This window comes from Brassica napus, chromosome A3, assembly GCF_020379485.1.
Source record: "Brassica napus cultivar Da-Ae chromosome A3, Da-Ae, whole genome shotgun sequence".
NCBI classification, from domain to species: domain Eukaryota; kingdom Viridiplantae; phylum Streptophyta; class Magnoliopsida; order Brassicales; family Brassicaceae; genus Brassica; species Brassica napus.
Genome location: NC_063436.1, coordinates 13,335,988 through 13,352,741, shown reverse-complemented (window position 1 = coordinate 13,352,741; position 16,754 = coordinate 13,335,988). Strand labels below are relative to the sequence as shown.

Genomic DNA, 16,754 nt, shown 5'->3' with positions numbered 1-16,754 from the left:
AAGGACTGCAATGACAACTAAACTCAATCCCTAAGAATTTTTTTTAATAAATTAAAATTGACAATAATGTATGTACTATGTACGTACCTAGCTAATTGAGAAAGTTGCAGTATCCAACACATACAAAATAATTTATATCTTAAAAAATCTTTACAACAGGATTTGAAAACTGGACTTGCTTGTGCCGCAAGGAAAATGATACCCACAAATTTTTGGGAATGATACACAATTGTCATATATGGAGAGAATAAGCAAGAATTTCATCGAGGAGTGACTATAGAATAAGAAACAGAGTTGAATCTAGAATGGCCCGGCTCGGATCCATAGGTTAAAGGGTCTAAATTGGATCTGCTCCTGAGGAAACATCCAGGTGCTCGAGGCATTGGTAGGACAGTGGAGCTATTGGTAAGCATTTGAAATATTGTAGACATCTCTGGACGGTGTGCAGGAGTCTCTTGAACACATAATAGTCCTATATGGATGGATCTAATGACTTCATCCTTCTCATAATTTTCCCTAATCGCAGGGTCGATGAGATCTAAATGTGCTTCATTGTTCCAAAGCCTCCAAACCTGGTTAAACAACTCATATTTAGGAGATGATCACAATTAAAATAAATTAAGATTTTGATTTGATTTTTTCTCACATGTGTCACCATATTTCCACCAGAATCATCATCAATATGATAGAAGCTACTGTTCTTCTTGCCACAAACAATCTCCAGAATCAATACTCCAAAGCTATAGACATCAGATTTGGTAGAGAAATGGCCGCACGTCACATACTCTGGAGGCATGTAACCGCTGCAAATTACACAAAACAATGTTCAAGGTTTAATAAGAAACAGAAAGTGTTCATCGGTATTTGTGTTCCTTTTAAGTAAAGAGAATAGTAAATACTAACAAGGTTCCAACAACTCTTCCTGTGGTGTCTTCGGTTTGATCCACTCTAAAATTCCTTGCCATTCCAAAATCTGCTATTTTAGGATTCATATCAGAATCGAGAAGAATGTTACTTGCTTTGATGTCACGGTGTATGATAGTGAGCCTTGAGTCTTGATGAAGATAGAGAAGCCCTCTCGTAATCCCTCCGATGATGTTGTACCGTCTTCTCCAGTCTAGCTGGCTCTTCTTTGTTGGATCTGCATTAAAGAAAGACTTTTAGAGAATATACTAAAAGGAATATAAATTAAACATATATAATATTGTTTATTTGTTATTACCAAAGAGGAAATAATCAAGGCTCTTGTTTGGGACAAACTCGTAGACAAGTATTCGTTCATCTCTTTCTAAGCAAAACCCATGAAGCCTAACAAGATTCTTGTGTTGAAGCTTAGCCACAATCACAACCTCGTTCTTGAACTCTTGTGTGCCTTGTCCTGAATTTCTTGATAGCCGCTTCACCGCAATCTCGGTTTCATTTGGTAGCATTCCCTACAAATGTGCATATGAATAGCTTCTTATTTCTTAGCTTCGATGACAATTTAGCAGTCATAGATACAAGTATAGCTTATATATACCTTATAAACTTCACCGAATCCGCCTTGGCCAAGCTTGTTATTCCTTGAAAATTTATCTGTTGCCACTTCAATTGTCGCAAAATCATATTGTAGGGACTGTGGACTAGTCATGTCATCATCAGCTGTCACAACATAGATAAGATGGTTACTATTACACAATCCAAATAGGTAAAAAAAAATATAAACTTAGAAAAGGTAACTAACTCACTTTGAAATTTTAACTTTTTGTGCAATCTCTTCCAAATAACTAATCCAAAAGCAAGAAGCACCACAAATGTAACCGCAGAAACAACAATCGCCACAATAGCTCTTGTAGCAATCTTGTTTCCATCTGGAGGAGGAGGAGCAGGAGGGGGAGGAGTAGGAGGCGGCGGAGCAGGTTTGGAATGCGTGTCATTAAAAGCATCAAAGGCACCAAGGTACGCATAACCATCCCACTGGAAATAGCAGACCGGCTTTCCAACGCTTCCACCTATGTACCCATTGCAGCATCTTTGGTGCGCACGTACATTTTCTTGAAGACAAGCTTCACATTCGTCAGAAGATATCCCCGGAATACACTGCATCAGCGCGTAAACATTATCATCAAGTCTCTCACCTATCCGAGGAGATACATCAGCTAGGTATCGAGATGGAGACTGACCGACTCGGGTGATCATAGATTCCATGAACGAGTTCCATACTCTAGTGTAAGTTGTAACGTTACCCGTGTACATTCCACTATCGTATTCTGCTTGTGTCGGCTCTAGATCGCTCCGGTTGAAAAACGATATGTTGGAGTAACGAACGAAACAGAGAGTCTTGTCGGCTCTCCAGTCCCATGAGTTGGTCTGGTTCGGACAACTTTCTAGTAAACCATCGGATGCGGTTTGGATACAATCGGAACAGACCTCTGGATCAGTCCCTGGGATGCAGAGGCCTAAGGCATAGATCTTTCCAGGGCCATCACCAACCGAGACGTTGTAGTAGCCGTTTCTAGAACTGACTTGGGATGCAAGAGTTGAGAGAACGAGACGACGGTTTGTATCGTAAGCATTGTTTGGTCTGAAAAACAGAGAGTTCCCACATCTTTGCGCAGACACAAAGCCGAAGCTGACGGCTAGCACAAAACAGAGGATTATTGACAAGAGATTGTTTAAAAACATTTTTAAAAAGATTGATGATTTTGGTTAAAGATCAAAACATATCTTTGATCTAAATAAAGACATTTCCACTACAGTAGCGTTGATTTTGGGTCAAATTAGCTTGCATGTTTAGAATTGTCGTCAAGTCAATATTGGCAGACGTTTGGATAAATTCAAATATTTTATTAAGGATGAAAGTAATCATGCTCCAATTATCAGTTCTCCACGACCAGCAGCCCTTCGATAAAGTCTTTAAAGTGACGTTGGAACTTACGAAGGCAGCCAATAATATTACTACTACTAAATATGTCAACTTTATGATTAGAAGATTCATGATAATTTGATGAAGTTGAAGTTTGTCAACTTTATACATTAGAAAATTATTAACAGTTTTATGAAATAGAAGTTAGGTAAATTAAAGTCAAATTAACAAGACTTATGATTATTACACATGGGCACTCAGCACTAAATTAAATTAATTTTTTTGTTTCATTGTGCACAGAGTTTGAAAACTAGCTAGAGTTACTTTACTACAGGGAAAATTGTACGGAGTGATTGTAAACGTGCTGAGGTTATACTTCAGAGTGCAGTATAGCAAGAATTCAACGAGGAGTCAGTTGATCGTTGCGTTGTCAATAGAACAAGGAACAGACTTGCTACTTGATTGGCCTGGCTCGGATCCAGAGGTGAAAGGGCCCAAATTGGGTTGGCTCCCGAAGAAAAATACAGGTGGGTGAGGCACATGTAGAACAATAGAACTAATTGGTAAATGGTAACCATCTGAAATATTATTGACATGTCTGGTTGATACATTATGCTTGTTATGGACGATGAAACAAGTCCGGTTTTAGAATATTTTTGGTATTTCGAATCTCTTTTGAGTTATTGGAGGTTTAAGTATGTTTTGGACAAAATTGAAGATTCTGGAGCATCTTGGAACATAAAGAAAATTGTAGCTGAAGAGAACAAGTCAAGATTTAAGCTTTGGACATGGTGTCGATCGATATCATCCATTGATGTCGGTCGACACCAATCGCTAAAAACATTTCTAGACGAGTTTTAATAAGTTTCAAGAAATTGAAAATTGGCCCAAAGTTTTTAATTATTTGCAAATATGTATTTTCGTGTTTTAGACTATATTGTAGAGTTATTAACATAAATAGACACATTATGTCTTTTTATTACATAGGAGAGCACAATGTGCTACTAAGGTACTTTCTAGTAGTTGAATACATGTTTGTCTTCCATAAAGCAAACTAAGTGTGGGTATTTGGGTAATTAGACATTTTTATTCTAGTTGGGCTGGTTAGGGAATTTAAATTTTAAATTTTTTAGGTTTCAGGTAGTGGACGTGAAACAGATGTAAAATTGAGTTTTTAGTTTTGCACAAACCTGTGAAAAAAAAAATAAAACGCCGTGGGAGAAGACAGAGACCGCGATTTTCGACGGAGCGACGAATGAGATTTCTCATGGACAGAGAAGATGATGTCATCGCGAAAGAGGAGAGTTACAAAGGGCAAAGCGAAAGGTAAGATCTGTTTGGGGATTAGGGTTTCGATTTTGGGATTTCGATTCTGGGATTTCGATTTTTAGATTAGGGATTTGGATTTGGAATTTTGATTTTGAGATTAAGGGTGTATTTTGAGATTTTACCCAAGACCCTCGATGTGAGGTTATACTTTTCAAAGTTTGTGGATTAGGGTTTCGATTCTGTGATTTTAATTCTGGGATTGTGGTTTCGGATTTGAGATTTCTATGATGATAATGCAATGGGGGAAAAGGTCGAAGCTTGTTACTAGTTTTGGTGTTTTGAAAAAAATGTGGTGGGGTGTACACTAACAAGTGTGTACATATGAACAACCAAGATAGTGTATATGTGTACACGCGTGTATATGTACAATTTGTGGATATATTCGTGAGGGGAAGTGAGGGGGCTGCAATTGTGTACATGTGTACACGCGTGTATCCCCAACTCATTGGGTTTTTCTGGGTGGATTTGTGGATGTATTCCTAAGGGGGCTGCAATATCTCCATTATCTTAGTTCTTATTGTGTTTCAGGGGCTTACAGGTGTTGGATTTTGTATTTTGGTGTAGGATTCCGATCTAGGGTTTCTGTGTAGGGGAAGTGATTTGGGTTCCCTGGTTTATGGTTCAGATTATTGAGATTTCTAATACTCTCTTGTGTTGCTTGTGTCTTTCAGAGATAGCGGAACCACATGAAGGAGCAGTCGCGGTTGTTTGCGACAGACATATACCCAAGCAAAAGGCACAATTGTAATTCATTGTTGGAGTATCTTCTTATGGTAAGGGGCGTGCTTGAAAGGACATAAGAGATGGAGAAGCTTCTGGGCTTGTGCTTTGTCAACCTGTTTAGGCTAAAAACAAGAAGGGTAGTTGCGTACATGCGTACAAAATGAGAAAAGCTTCTGAACTCATTTTATGTCCTATCTTTGAACGGTTTATGTGTACATGTGTACAAAGAGAGGTAGTTGTAGTCATGGACATTAAAGAAAAATTGTATACAAGTAGGGGCTGATGATTGTGGAAATTGAATCAGTCTATGTATATGTATATTTTAAGTTGGGATTTTGAATTTTATGCTTTTGTAATGTGAAACTTGATGGAAGTGTGCCCCGGTGTTGTCTACATGCGTACAATAAAGCGTACTTGTACGCATGGACAAGAGACAGTTTGACATAATTTAAAACAGTCATAACATAATTTATGGATGGGAGAACGGATTGCTAAAGCTGTAAAATTTGAAGTTGTGATGACATAATTTATGATCATATCCGATTGAGGGGTGGGGGGGGGGGGGGTTGTACATATAGAGATGGGTAAATAAATGTACATGTGTACGAGTTGCATTTGAACAGCTTGTAAGCGACATGGTAGATGAGTGTCAACCCTGTCTAAACAAGCAAGTAAGCGACATGTGTGTATTTTTTAAGTTGGGGTTTTGAATTTATGCGATTTCTGTAATGTGAAACTTGATGGAAGTGTGCCTCGGTGGCGTGTACATGCATGCAATAAAGTGTAGTTGTACGCATGGTCAAGAGACAGTTTGGTACATATTATTTACAAATTTGACTTAATTTAAAACAGTCATGATATAATTTGTGGACGGGAGAAGAAATCGCTAAAGCTGTAAAATTTGAAGTTGTGATAACATAATTTATGAGGATATTGTATTTTTTTGGGGTGGGGGTGGGGTTGTACATATTGCATAGTAAAGTATTCACATGTACACATAATTTCCATTAAGTGCATATTATTAACTATCCACATATACATTGTTTCGAGGAACAACATTGGTTTATAATGTACACTAGCTATCAACAAATGTTCACATGTACACAAATGTGAAGGTGGTTGTGTACGGGGGTGTATAGGTATGTCCAAAAAGAAGAAGGATGGAGGTGAGTGAATGCGCAATCGTAGAAGAAGGTCTGGTGTATATATGATTCACTACAGTCAGATTGTTCGAGGATGATGTTTTGATTTGGATAGAACATATGTGTATTTTTGTTTTGTGTATACGAATTGTAGCTTGTAGCTTGGCATTGTTGTACACGTGGACAGCTCGTAGCTCCATGATGTACAGTTGACATAGTTGTACACGTGGACAACTTGTAGCTTAGTGTGATTCTGAAAATCTAACTCCGTAGAAAACTGTAAGAACTGTGATTGTGTAATTTTGTTACCAATTTTCCACATCTCATAGAACTAGGCAGTAGAAACATGGTTAATATAATGTAGTTGATGGGAAGAGCGTACATGTGTACGGTTGAGGCAGTGTACGGGGTGTATAGGTAGATGAGGTTTCTAAACCAGCGTAACCAAGTTAGACAAAATGTCCAGAATAGAAATCTGCGACTTGATTAAAGTTTGTGGGCTAAAAGTAAAGTCAATACATATTAAAGAAATTTATTCCATTCTCCAACGATAACCATACAGTGGGCCGTCCGCCATGGAAGATACCTACAAGAAGTGAAAGGGTTTTTGTTCAAAGAGTTAAAAACTTGGAGTTACAGTAAACGACATTAACAAAACAAGGTTAATTAGCTCACAAACCACAACTTATGATCCAATAATCAGGTTTTGATTTCTGATTAATTATCTTGTTAACTTTGTGGGTGATGAAGATTGAAGAGGTAAGAGACAAGAATGATAGAGGGAAAGAAGATGGTGAATTGTAGAATTTGATCTGGACCGTCAGAAATAAGAAGTAGATCTAGCGGTGGTTGTTAAAAGTTAGATATGTGTCTTGTCCAGATTTGTAATATTAAATCTCAGCCTTTGGCAATAAAGGAAGATCGACGGTTGGGAGTAAATCCCGCCAAAAGAATCAGTAGGAAGAAGCTTTATATTTGGTATGTAAAGAAAAAGGAAAATGCTTAGTTAGAATCCAACACTAGTTGTTAGAGAAAGTGTGTCTGTATAACAATGTGTCCCAAGGTGTAATTAAAAAAAAAGAAAGTGTCTTAGAGTTAAATCTTTCTATATTGTATTTAGGTTTTTAAAAGTGATTGTAACATGATTAAACCTCAAATTTCTCATATAGTGTTTTCCGTTGGTTCTGATTATATTTATCTAACTCAATAACATGATGATAAAAATTGACAAAGTTGAAATGCATAACACCAACTATATGTAGAAAATGGACATCCGTAGATAATTGGGTTTTATAAACACTAAAAAGTTAAACGGGGGTAATTTAGAAAAAGATCGAAGATTCTGGTGTTATTTGCAAAATACAATCATATCCAATACAAGAAACCCTAGTCTCGCTGCTTCCATTTCCTCTCAAACAACACTCTCATCATCACGGCGGACCAGGTTAGTTACAAGCTTCGTGTTCTGTTTCAGAAAACGACAGTGATTAGATCTCTGCTCTTTCTTGTCCGACGGATCTCATCGAACTCATCTAGTCTAGATTTTACATCAGTTTATCGAATCTTTCGTGTTTTCTGTTTGAAAGAGATTGAATTTAGGGTTTGGGCAAAAAAAAAAGCTCTCTTTGAATCAGTTTTATGCTTATTGATTTGTTCAGAACAAAGCTGAGAGTATCCTTTCCGTGTGAGCTTGTCTGAAAAACATGGCGCATTTTGCCAAACCTGAGAACGCATTGAAGCGTGCTGATGGTAAGTTTACAGAATTGACCTTTTAGTTCAATCATGCCACCCATGAAATGACCTTTTTGCTGAATGTGTGTTGTAGAATTGATCAATGTTGGACAGAAACAAGATGCCCTCCAGGCGCTTCACGATCTCATCACCTCCAAGAGGTACAGAGCATGGCAGAAGCCGCTCGAGAAGATCATGTTCAAGTATCTCGACCTTTGTGTCGACTTGAAGAGAGGTCGGTTCGCTAAAGATGGGTTGATCCAGTACCGTATTGTATGCCAGCAAGTGAATGTGAGCTCGTTGGAGGAAGTCATCAAGCACTTCTTGCATCTTTCTACCGAGAAGGCTGAGCAGGCTCGTTCTCAGGCTGATGCTCTGGAGGAGGCACTTGATGTTGATGACCTTGAGGCTGATAGGAAGCCTGAAGATTTGCAGCTGAGTATTGTCAGCGGAGAGAAGGGGAAAGATAGATCTGACCGTGAGTTGGTTACCCCGTGGTTTAAGTTCCTGTGGGAGACTTACAGGACTGTGCTTGAGATATTGCGTAACAACTCAAAGTTGGAAGCGCTTTATGCGGTTAGTTTTCATTAGATTCTTGTGATATTAGTTGATTAAGATCTAAGTACGCTTATTCTCTTGTAGATGACAGCACATAAGGCCTTCCAGTTCTGTAAGCAGTACAAGCGAACAACCGAGTTCCGTAGGCTTTGTGAAATCATTAGAAACCATTTGGCGAATCTGAACAAGTACAGAGACCAAAGGGACAGGCCTGACTTGTCAGCCCCTGAGAGCTTGCAGCTTTACCTGGACACAAGATTTGATCAGTTGAAAGTTGCTACTGAGCTTGGACTTTGGCAGGTGTGTTTTGTTTCTACTTGTTCTGTCTTGTCCTTCATTTCCTAGTAACAAGTTAGAGAAAGCTTTGTTGATGTATCCATTTTTTTTTAATTTTAGGAAGCGTTCCGTTCTGTTGAAGATATATATGGATTAATGTGCATGGTCAAGAAAACGCCCAAGTCATCTTTGTTGATGGTCTACTATTCCAAATTGACCGAGATCTTCTGGATTTCGTCTAGCCATCTTTACCATGCTTATGCATGGCTCAAGCTGTTTAGTCTGCAGAAAAATTTCAACAAGAACTTGAGCCAAAAGGATTTGCAGCTAATAGCATCATCTGTTGTCTTGGCGGCGCTATCTGTTCTGCCGTTTGATAGAGCTCAGAGTGCATCCCATATGGAGCTTGAAAATGAGAAAGAACGCAATTTGAGGATGGCCAACCTCATAGGTTTCAATCTTGAACCTAAGTTCGAGGGCAGAGATATGGTAACATTGGCTCTGATATTACTTTACTGTTTTGTATATTCCATTTTTTTATATATTTCTAATTCAATGCATTTCTTTTCCAGCTTTCAAGGTCAGCTCTTCTGTCAGAGCTGGTGAGTCTCTAGCAGCCACATCACATAGAACATGTATTGTATACATGCATCTGATTTTGATGTTACTGTACAATCAGGTTTCAAGAGGTGTTTTGAGCTGTGCATCACAGGAGGTCAAAGATCTTTTCCATGTTTTGGAGCATGAGTTTCACCCACTTGATCTTGGCTCCAAGATTCAGCCGTTGCTGGAAAAGATTTCCAAATCTGGTGGGAAGCTTTCATCAGCTCCTTCTTTGCCAGAAGTGCAACTCTCCCAGTATGTTCCTTCTTTGGAGAAGCTTGCTACTCTGAGGCTACTTCAACAGGTAAAGAATGCTCTTTGTTCTCTACTTTGTTGGGTTTAATATCCATTCAACCATTTTGGATTGGTCTTGTGGTTTATGCTGATTGTTTTTTGTTTAATCAGGTGTCTAAGATCTATCAGACTATAAGAATTGAGAGTTTATCTCAGTTGGTCCCCTTCTTTGAATTCTCAGCGGTAGAGAAGATTTCTGTTGATGCTGTGAAGAACAACTTTGTTGCCATGAAAGTTGATCACATGAAGGGTGTTGTTATTTTTGGCAATTTGGTAAGCCACTGTTGATGCTTTAGTGATATAACTCTTAACTATTGACTCTTTTGGTAGATATAATCAACTTTTTTTCAATCAGGGGATTGAGTCTGATGGACTGAAGGATCATCTGGCTGTTTTTGCTGAGTCTTTGAACAAAGTAAGAGCTATGCTGTATCCTGTACCAAGTAAAGCATCAAAAATAGGTGGCATAGTACCGAACCTAGCAGAAACTGTTGAGAAGGAGCACAAGAGACTGCTTGCTCGGAAATCAATCATTGAAAAGAGGAAAGAGGATCAAGAGCGTCAGCAACTTGAAATGGAACGTGAGGAGGAACAGAAACGGCTTAAGCTTCAGAAGCTAACTGAGGAGGCAGAACAGAAGAGACTTGCGGCAGAGCTTCTGGAGAGAAGGAAACAAAGAATCCTTAGAGAGATAGAGGAGAAGGAACTTGAGGAAGCTCAGGCGTTGCTGGAGGACACAGAGAAACGCATGAAAAAGGGAAAGAAAAAGACGCTTTTAGATGGAGTAAGTGTATTAACACAATATGTTGTATATTATAGTTTGCGTGTTACTAATGTTTGTTGGCTTATAAACTAAATTGTAGGAGAAGGTGACAAAGCAAACTGTGATGGAGAGGGCCTTAACTGAGCAGCTCAAGGAAAGGCAGGAAATGGAGAAAAAACTCCAGAAACTTGCCAAAACTATGGATTATTTGGAACGAGCAAAGAGAGAAGAGGCTGCTCCATTGATTGAAGCTGCATATCAGCGAAGACTGGTGGAGGAAAGAGAGTTTTATGAACGTGAGCAACAGGTAAAACATTACTATTACAGTAGCTTTTCTTGCCTTGCAACTTCGTTCTGTGTTGAAAACATATGAGTTTCTAAAACGGCCCTCTCCTTTCCAGCGTGAAGTTGAACTCAGTAGAGAGCGTCATGAGAGTGACTTGAAGGAGAAGAACAGATTGTCCAGAATGTTGGAGTTTAAGGTCCGCGTTTTCAAATGTCAAGTCGTATCTCTTCATTCTTCATATACATGTTTCCCAGCTGCTCATAATCAGATTTTTCTGTGTGCAGGAAACATTCCAAGGGGAAGTGATAAGCCGTAGACAAGCAGAGTTTGACAAAATAAGGACGGAGAGAGAGGAACGCATCAGCCAAATGATCCGAGCGAGGAAGCAAGAAAGGGATATCAAGAGGAAGCAGCTGTATTATCTGACAATTGAAGAAGAAAGAATAAGAAAGCTGCAAGAAGAAGAGGAAGCTCGTAAGCGTGAAGGTGAGATCTGTTTACATCGATGCTGGATTATCTAATATATAGCATAGCCTCTCTTGTTTCTGATTCTATTTGTGTTCAACTCTTATGTAGAAGCTGAGAAACGTAAGAAGCAAGAAGCTGAACACAAAGCAAAGCTAGACGAAATTGCCGAGAAGCAGAGGCAGAGAGAAAGAGAGCTGGAGGAGAAAGAGAAGAAGAGGCGAGAAGAGCTGTTGAAGGGAACAGACGCACCACCCACTCGCCCTGCAGAACCTACGGCTGCTCCTGCTGCCGCTGCTGCACAACCAGCAGCAGCGCCAGCACAAGGTTCTGGTAAATATGTTCCTAAGTTCAAGCGTCAGACAGCTGAGGTCTCAGCACCAACACAGACACCACCAGCTGCAGATTCTGACCGCTGGGGCAACCGTGGACCACCTCCAGCAGATGACCACTGGGGAAGCAACAGAGGAGGACCGTCGCAAAAGCCTGACCGTTGGGTCCCTGGGTCTAGAGGCGGTGACCGTCCAAGTGGTGGTGATGCTTGGCGAAGTGGTGAAGAACGCCGGTCTCCGTTTGGAAGCTCCAGGCCCAGGCCCGCCCAGCGTTGAGTAACATTTTTTTGGGTCCCCAGTTTACTCCTATTTAGCCAAATCTCTCTACTTTTGAGGATTAAATGAAACTTGCTCATGTCTGTTTTTTTTTGCTCTACACATGAAGAGTTGTTTTTCCTTTCCTTGTTCGGTTAGTTTACCGTTTATCTTTGTGCTGTGATTTACTTTATACACTGAACAGCTTCTTTTTTTCAACTTTTTTGTATTATCGTTTAATTGTTGAATGTTTAGTTCGTTAAACAGAGTATGGGGGGAAAAGAATAGAAACTCAATCCAAATTTTGTACGATTAACTAACTTTATGGGAGTGTGTTGTTCATCAGCTTTGAGATTTTACTTTTGTTAAGACGATTAGAATGTAAAAGATGTGGCCCTTTTTGTTGGAAATGAGCTACTCCATAGCTAAAAAAGTTACTAATGGAATGAGGTGTTTGTGGCATCAAGTCAGAGAAAAGATTTGACATTAGCTCAATGGCTACCATCAGGAGCTTTGTCTCAGCAGCATACAAGTCCTTGGACCTTCCGCAAAATCTTCCCATGTAATGTTTATAATTTTATTGTTAAATCACTTTTTTTGTCTTGTAATGTTCGCAATTATGCTTGAATTAGTGAATGTCGATCCGTATTGTTTATGAAGTAATAGTGCATGGATTATGAAAAAGTCCATTCATGCTTTCTAGCGACCACATAATTGCAGTTTGCAACCAATCATGGGGAGCTTGCGTCATATTTGTTGACGTGAGGGTCTGGGTCCGTACAGCCCCTCCCAATTAGGCCAGCTTGGATTCTTGTAAAATATATGGCTTAAGCTTCTCGATCTTCATGCGTTTAGGCAAGTGCCTCTGTTTTTGTAATAAACTATAACTGCAAGATTTAGTATGAACGGCTCCAGATATGTGCAGTGGTAAGTAAATAAAAAATAAAAAGCAAAAAGTGCCCACACGCAGGATCGAACTACGGACCTTCAGTTTACAAGACTGACGCTCTACCACTGAGCTATACGGGCCATTTGAAATATTATATTTAGGTGAAATATCTATATCTAAATAAATGTATGTCTACACTCAACAGTGTTGCCCTTTCTGAGATGTCGTTTAAACCTTCTTACGAGTTAATTAATAAACATATCCATACTGGCATTTCACACAATTTGTGAATATTCTGGAAAGCTACGGTGAATTTGACGATTACAGACTATTCAATGTGATTAATTGTGATGTGAGTTAAAGTTGTAATGTTTTCGTTCAAAGTTGTATTGTTCTTTTGGAAAATCGTGACTGAAAATCCCGGAATATAATGATATAAAATAATAATATAGAGTGATAAAAACAATTAAAAATTGTTAAGAAAATAGATGAATATATAGGATCGAGGTTTAATATTTTTTTAAAAACTAAATAAATCACATGTATCTTTAATAGTTATGTGCGATTTTTAAATATTGGAGTATGATTGCATGAGATAGTTTTGCAACACCTAAAAAAAATATATGAATTCAGTATTCTATGATACATTTTCCAGATGCTTACTAAAAGGAAGAATAAAATAGACTTTTTGTTAGAATCTTTTGTGTTTGCTATAATCCATAGCTTTCGTCTTTTTTTTCTGGAGCTATTAGAAGTCTGTCTGCTATTGCTGGAACGGAAACATCTAATTCACTTTACTTTCGAAACAAGACTAATTTGAAATTGCTAATGTGTCATCAATCATGTTTATCTTTTCTATTTTTGGGTGTGGAGAAACCATTAGTTTTTCATTATTTGTCATATTTCTATGATGTAATAGGTTCTAAATCAGTTTCAATAAAATAGTGTTGAAAGAAAACAGGTGTTAGAAAATATCAAAATAAAGAAACAACAAAAAAAATCTGAAAACCTTGGCAAAATTGTCAATCATCATGGCTTCGAAGAAAAGGTGCGCAATCTCAGGAGTGGGAGTTTTTACTGAGCATTTGAGACCTGGTTGGCCCACCATCACTGCGCAATCATCATATCTCTCGGAACCTTTGCTGATTAATATATCACGTCTTGGTTCCCATTCTTGCGCTTTGCTATTAAGAACATGTTGAATGCTGCGAGCAAATAAATAGTTGATTCCACGCTCGTGATGGTGATCCCTGGAAACTCTCTCTGGACTTCATTTGAGTCTGGTAACGACCTCCATGTCTGAAACACACACAAACAAACCAGAATGTTCCAGAGAACCAAAACCAAATCTTCGAAACCTATCTATTTACATTGGTTTTAAGTGTATCTTGTACAATATGTTAAGGTTCCATGTTCCATTCTACCGTCTTCACCGAAAAGAGCATGAAGTATAATCTTATCGTTGAAGTAACCAAACAGGCTGCTGATTGTTTTTGACAGCTGCTTGTAAGAGCGAGCTTGGAGGCCCAGCAGGCATGTTCTGCAACACGACTGTAGGTAGCATTGTACTGGCAGATGTTCCTGGTTGTAAAGGCACAATCTGAAAAGAGTAAAGTCACAGGATGTCAGGTTTCAAAATTACAGACCTTAAGTTTCAGACATAAGAGTATATTCACATATGGATTTACCTGAAGAGGTCCAGCAGCTGCAAGACCGAATGTGTTCTCGTTGAACTGAATCATGAAACCATCAACCACCACCTGCGTGTTGTTCTCGAAGAGCATACTGTAGAACACTTGCCCAATCCTTCGGGTTAGTTGAGCACTTATCTGCAGACCTTGACCGGTGGAAGCTGGCACGACAATGGGCAACGGAGGACTGCCAACAAGTACATATGATTTAACGAGCTTCATATACGGAATAGACCAAACGTAACTTTTAATTTCATCATTCAAGTAGTCACAACTCACCCAGACGAAGTTGTGGGTTCATCAACCGGGACAATTGCTGCATTATCTAATCCCATCAAGTCACCTAGCAGATCCGGCACAGGAGCTGGGACTGCCGGTGCAGGAGCTGGTTGTCTTCCTGCAGGACCGGTAGCTGGAGGGGAAGCTGCACTATCCTGCTTCCTTCAGCAATGTCCTCGTCCTTTTCTGAACTGTTGTTTTCAAGCGGGTCACAAAAGCCTCTGGTGGTTTGTGGTACAAAAGTATATTATGTTTTATCTTTAAAAAAAAATATTTTTATATAACTAAAAATATTAGCATCTGTATACACTAGCTTTGATAGAGTAACACTTTCGTTTCTTCCCTTTCTTTTCGGGAAAATCGCATAAAAAAACTTGAAAGTGTCACTTACTAGCACTTTAAACCTTGAACTTTTTTCACTAACACTTTTAACCTTCAAAATCACATTTTTATCATAAAAAACCTCCAAATAAGAAAAATGACCGGTTTAACAGGTTAAAAACAGTTTTAAAAAAAAAAAAAATTATTTAATTAATAAAATAAACAAAAAAATTAATAAAAATCGAAAAATTAAACAAAAAACTCATAAATTTAAAAAAATCAAAAAATAAATAAAGATTTAAAAAGTTAAATAAAAAATAACAAAAAATAAATAAGATCAATTTAAAATGGAGAAAAATAAAAAAAATCATAAATTTCAAAAAAAAAAATGAAAATTAAAAAAAAAAAATCATTTGAAAATGAATTTTTTTTATCAACATTCATTTTTAAATATATGTCAGAAATTATCATTGGAGATATGCCAAAAACCGTATCATTGGAGATATGCCAAAAACCGTTATTTCCGACATATCTCCAATGACGGTTTTTGGCATATCTCCAATGATAATTTCCGACATTATATTTGAAAATAAAAAGAAAACTTTTTTGAATTTTCAAATTTTTGAAATTTATTATTATTTTTTCTCTATTTTAATTTGATCTTATTTATTTTTGAATTTTAGTTATTTTTTATTTAATTTTCTAAATCTTTATTTATTTTTCCCACTTTTTTTAATTTATGATTTTTTTTGTTAAATTTTCCAATTTTTATTAATTTTTTTGTTTATTTATTAATTAAATAATTATTTTTTGAAAAAAAAATTGTTTTTAACCTGTTCAGCCGGTCATTTTTCTTCTTTCGAGGTTTTTTATGATAAAAATGTCACTTTGAAGGTTAAAAGTGTTATTGAAAAAAGTTTAAGGTTTAAAGTGCTAGTAAGTGACACTTTCAAGGTTTTTTATGCGATTTTCCCCTTTCTTTTCCCATTTAATTTTTCCTTCTCATGTTCAGATCTCATATATCTCTCTCTTTTTTTACTCTTAAAATTGGCAGTCACACCCAAATTATAATATCGAACCAGAAAGTTTTTGACTCGTAGAATCGCAGCGCACTATATGATAGATATCTCCTTCACCGACACTTTCCTGAAAAATCATATGATATTATTAGAAAATTATAAATAATTGGTCAGTGCTCATTCGTCATTGGGCAAATGAGAAACATTCCAAGACGTACACAGGAGGGCTGAACTTTCAATGGTAAACCTATGGATGTGTACAATATTTGTATTATTGTTCCTATATCATATACTTTAGATAGATTAATATTATTGTTTTCATACATCATGATTTGCGGAAGAAATTCTAAACAGTAAACTATAAACTTTGAGTAAATTCTAAATTTTTGGATTAATCATAAATTATTGGATAAATCATAAACACTAAACATTTAAACATTGAATCTTAATCACTAAACCCTAACACATAGTCAGAAAAATTTTAAACCCTAGACCTTAAACGATATGGTTTAACATTTACCTAAGAGTCTAGGATTTAACCAAAATTTTAAGATTTACCCAAAGATTTATAATTTATTGTTTAGAGTTTAGTGTTTTAGACTAGAGTTTAGTGTTTTGCTGATGACGTTAACAATGTTACAAAAACTTTATTTTTTTAAAGCTATTATAATTTTTTTTTTTAAACATAATATGACTTGGCAAATATTTAGTTATTTTTTTCTAAAACTGAATAAGTTCAGCGTACTGGTGAACCCAAAAAAAACTCTTAAAAAAACGTTGATGTTTTTTAAAGTTATAAAATACCAATATCCAATGGTAAAATATTCACGTTAGTTTTTTAGTGATGAAAATATTAATACTTTAACAATAGTTTAGTTTTTATTTAATTTTTGTGTTTTATAAAAAGATGCTTCAATTAAAGATGCACATGTGTAGTCAAGAGTTTTAACAAC

At 37.1% G+C, this 16,754-nt stretch overlaps 3 protein-coding genes, 1 long non-coding RNA gene and 1 other non-coding gene across 5 annotated transcripts; 2 read left to right on the top strand and 3 right to left on the bottom strand.

Annotated features, from left to right (window-relative positions):
• Positions 1 to 95: 95 nt before the first annotated feature.
• LOC106438797 (putative cysteine-rich receptor-like protein kinase 31) lies at positions 96 to 2,910 on the bottom strand. Its single transcript, XM_013880079.3, has 6 exons — positions 1,728 to 2,910; positions 1,520 to 1,641; positions 1,223 to 1,433; positions 904 to 1,141; positions 647 to 803; positions 96 to 572 (listed from the first exon to the last, which is right to left on the bottom strand). Exons 1-6 carry the CDS (start codon positions 2,662 to 2,664, stop codon positions 261 to 263), a joined length of 1,977 nt encoding a protein of 658 aa, XP_013735533.1. The 5' UTR covers positions 2,665 to 2,910; the 3' UTR covers positions 96 to 260.
• Positions 2,911 to 3,826: 916 nt separating this feature from the next.
• On the top strand, positions 3,827 to 5,270 carry LOC125606916. The gene is made up of 2 exons (XR_007338171.1): positions 3,827 to 4,171; positions 4,846 to 5,270. It is a non-coding gene; the product is annotated as an uncharacterized LOC125606916 (long non-coding RNA).
• A 2,099-nt stretch (positions 5,271 to 7,369) lies between these two features.
• LOC106438798 (eukaryotic translation initiation factor 3 subunit A) lies at positions 7,370 to 11,842 on the top strand. The gene is made up of 13 exons (XM_048776045.1): positions 7,370 to 7,483; positions 7,698 to 7,788; positions 7,865 to 8,346; positions 8,413 to 8,628; positions 8,725 to 9,093; positions 9,177 to 9,206; positions 9,284 to 9,511; positions 9,613 to 9,774; positions 9,857 to 10,285; positions 10,365 to 10,571; positions 10,666 to 10,746; positions 10,835 to 11,036; positions 11,127 to 11,842. The coding sequence occupies exons 2-13, from the start codon at positions 7,743 to 7,745 to the stop codon at positions 11,621 to 11,623; spliced, it is 2,949 nt and encodes a 982-aa protein (XP_048632002.1). The 5' UTR covers positions 7,370 to 7,483; positions 7,698 to 7,742; the 3' UTR covers positions 11,624 to 11,842.
• Positions 11,843 to 12,559: 717 nt separating this feature from the next.
• On the bottom strand, positions 12,560 to 12,631 carry TRNAT-UGU. The gene has a single exon. It is a non-coding gene; the product is annotated as a tRNA-Thr (tRNA).
• Positions 12,632 to 13,366: 735 nt separating this feature from the next.
• Positions 13,367 to 14,789, bottom strand: LOC125606915 (beta-adaptin-like protein B). Its single transcript, XM_048776044.1, has 3 exons — positions 14,462 to 14,789; positions 14,180 to 14,369; positions 13,367 to 14,091 (listed from the first exon to the last, which is right to left on the bottom strand). The coding sequence occupies exons 1-3, from the start codon at positions 14,515 to 14,517 to the stop codon at positions 13,948 to 13,950; spliced, it is 390 nt and encodes a 129-aa protein (XP_048632001.1). The 5' UTR covers positions 14,518 to 14,789; the 3' UTR covers positions 13,367 to 13,947.
• Positions 14,790 to 16,754: the final 1,965 nt, after the last annotated feature.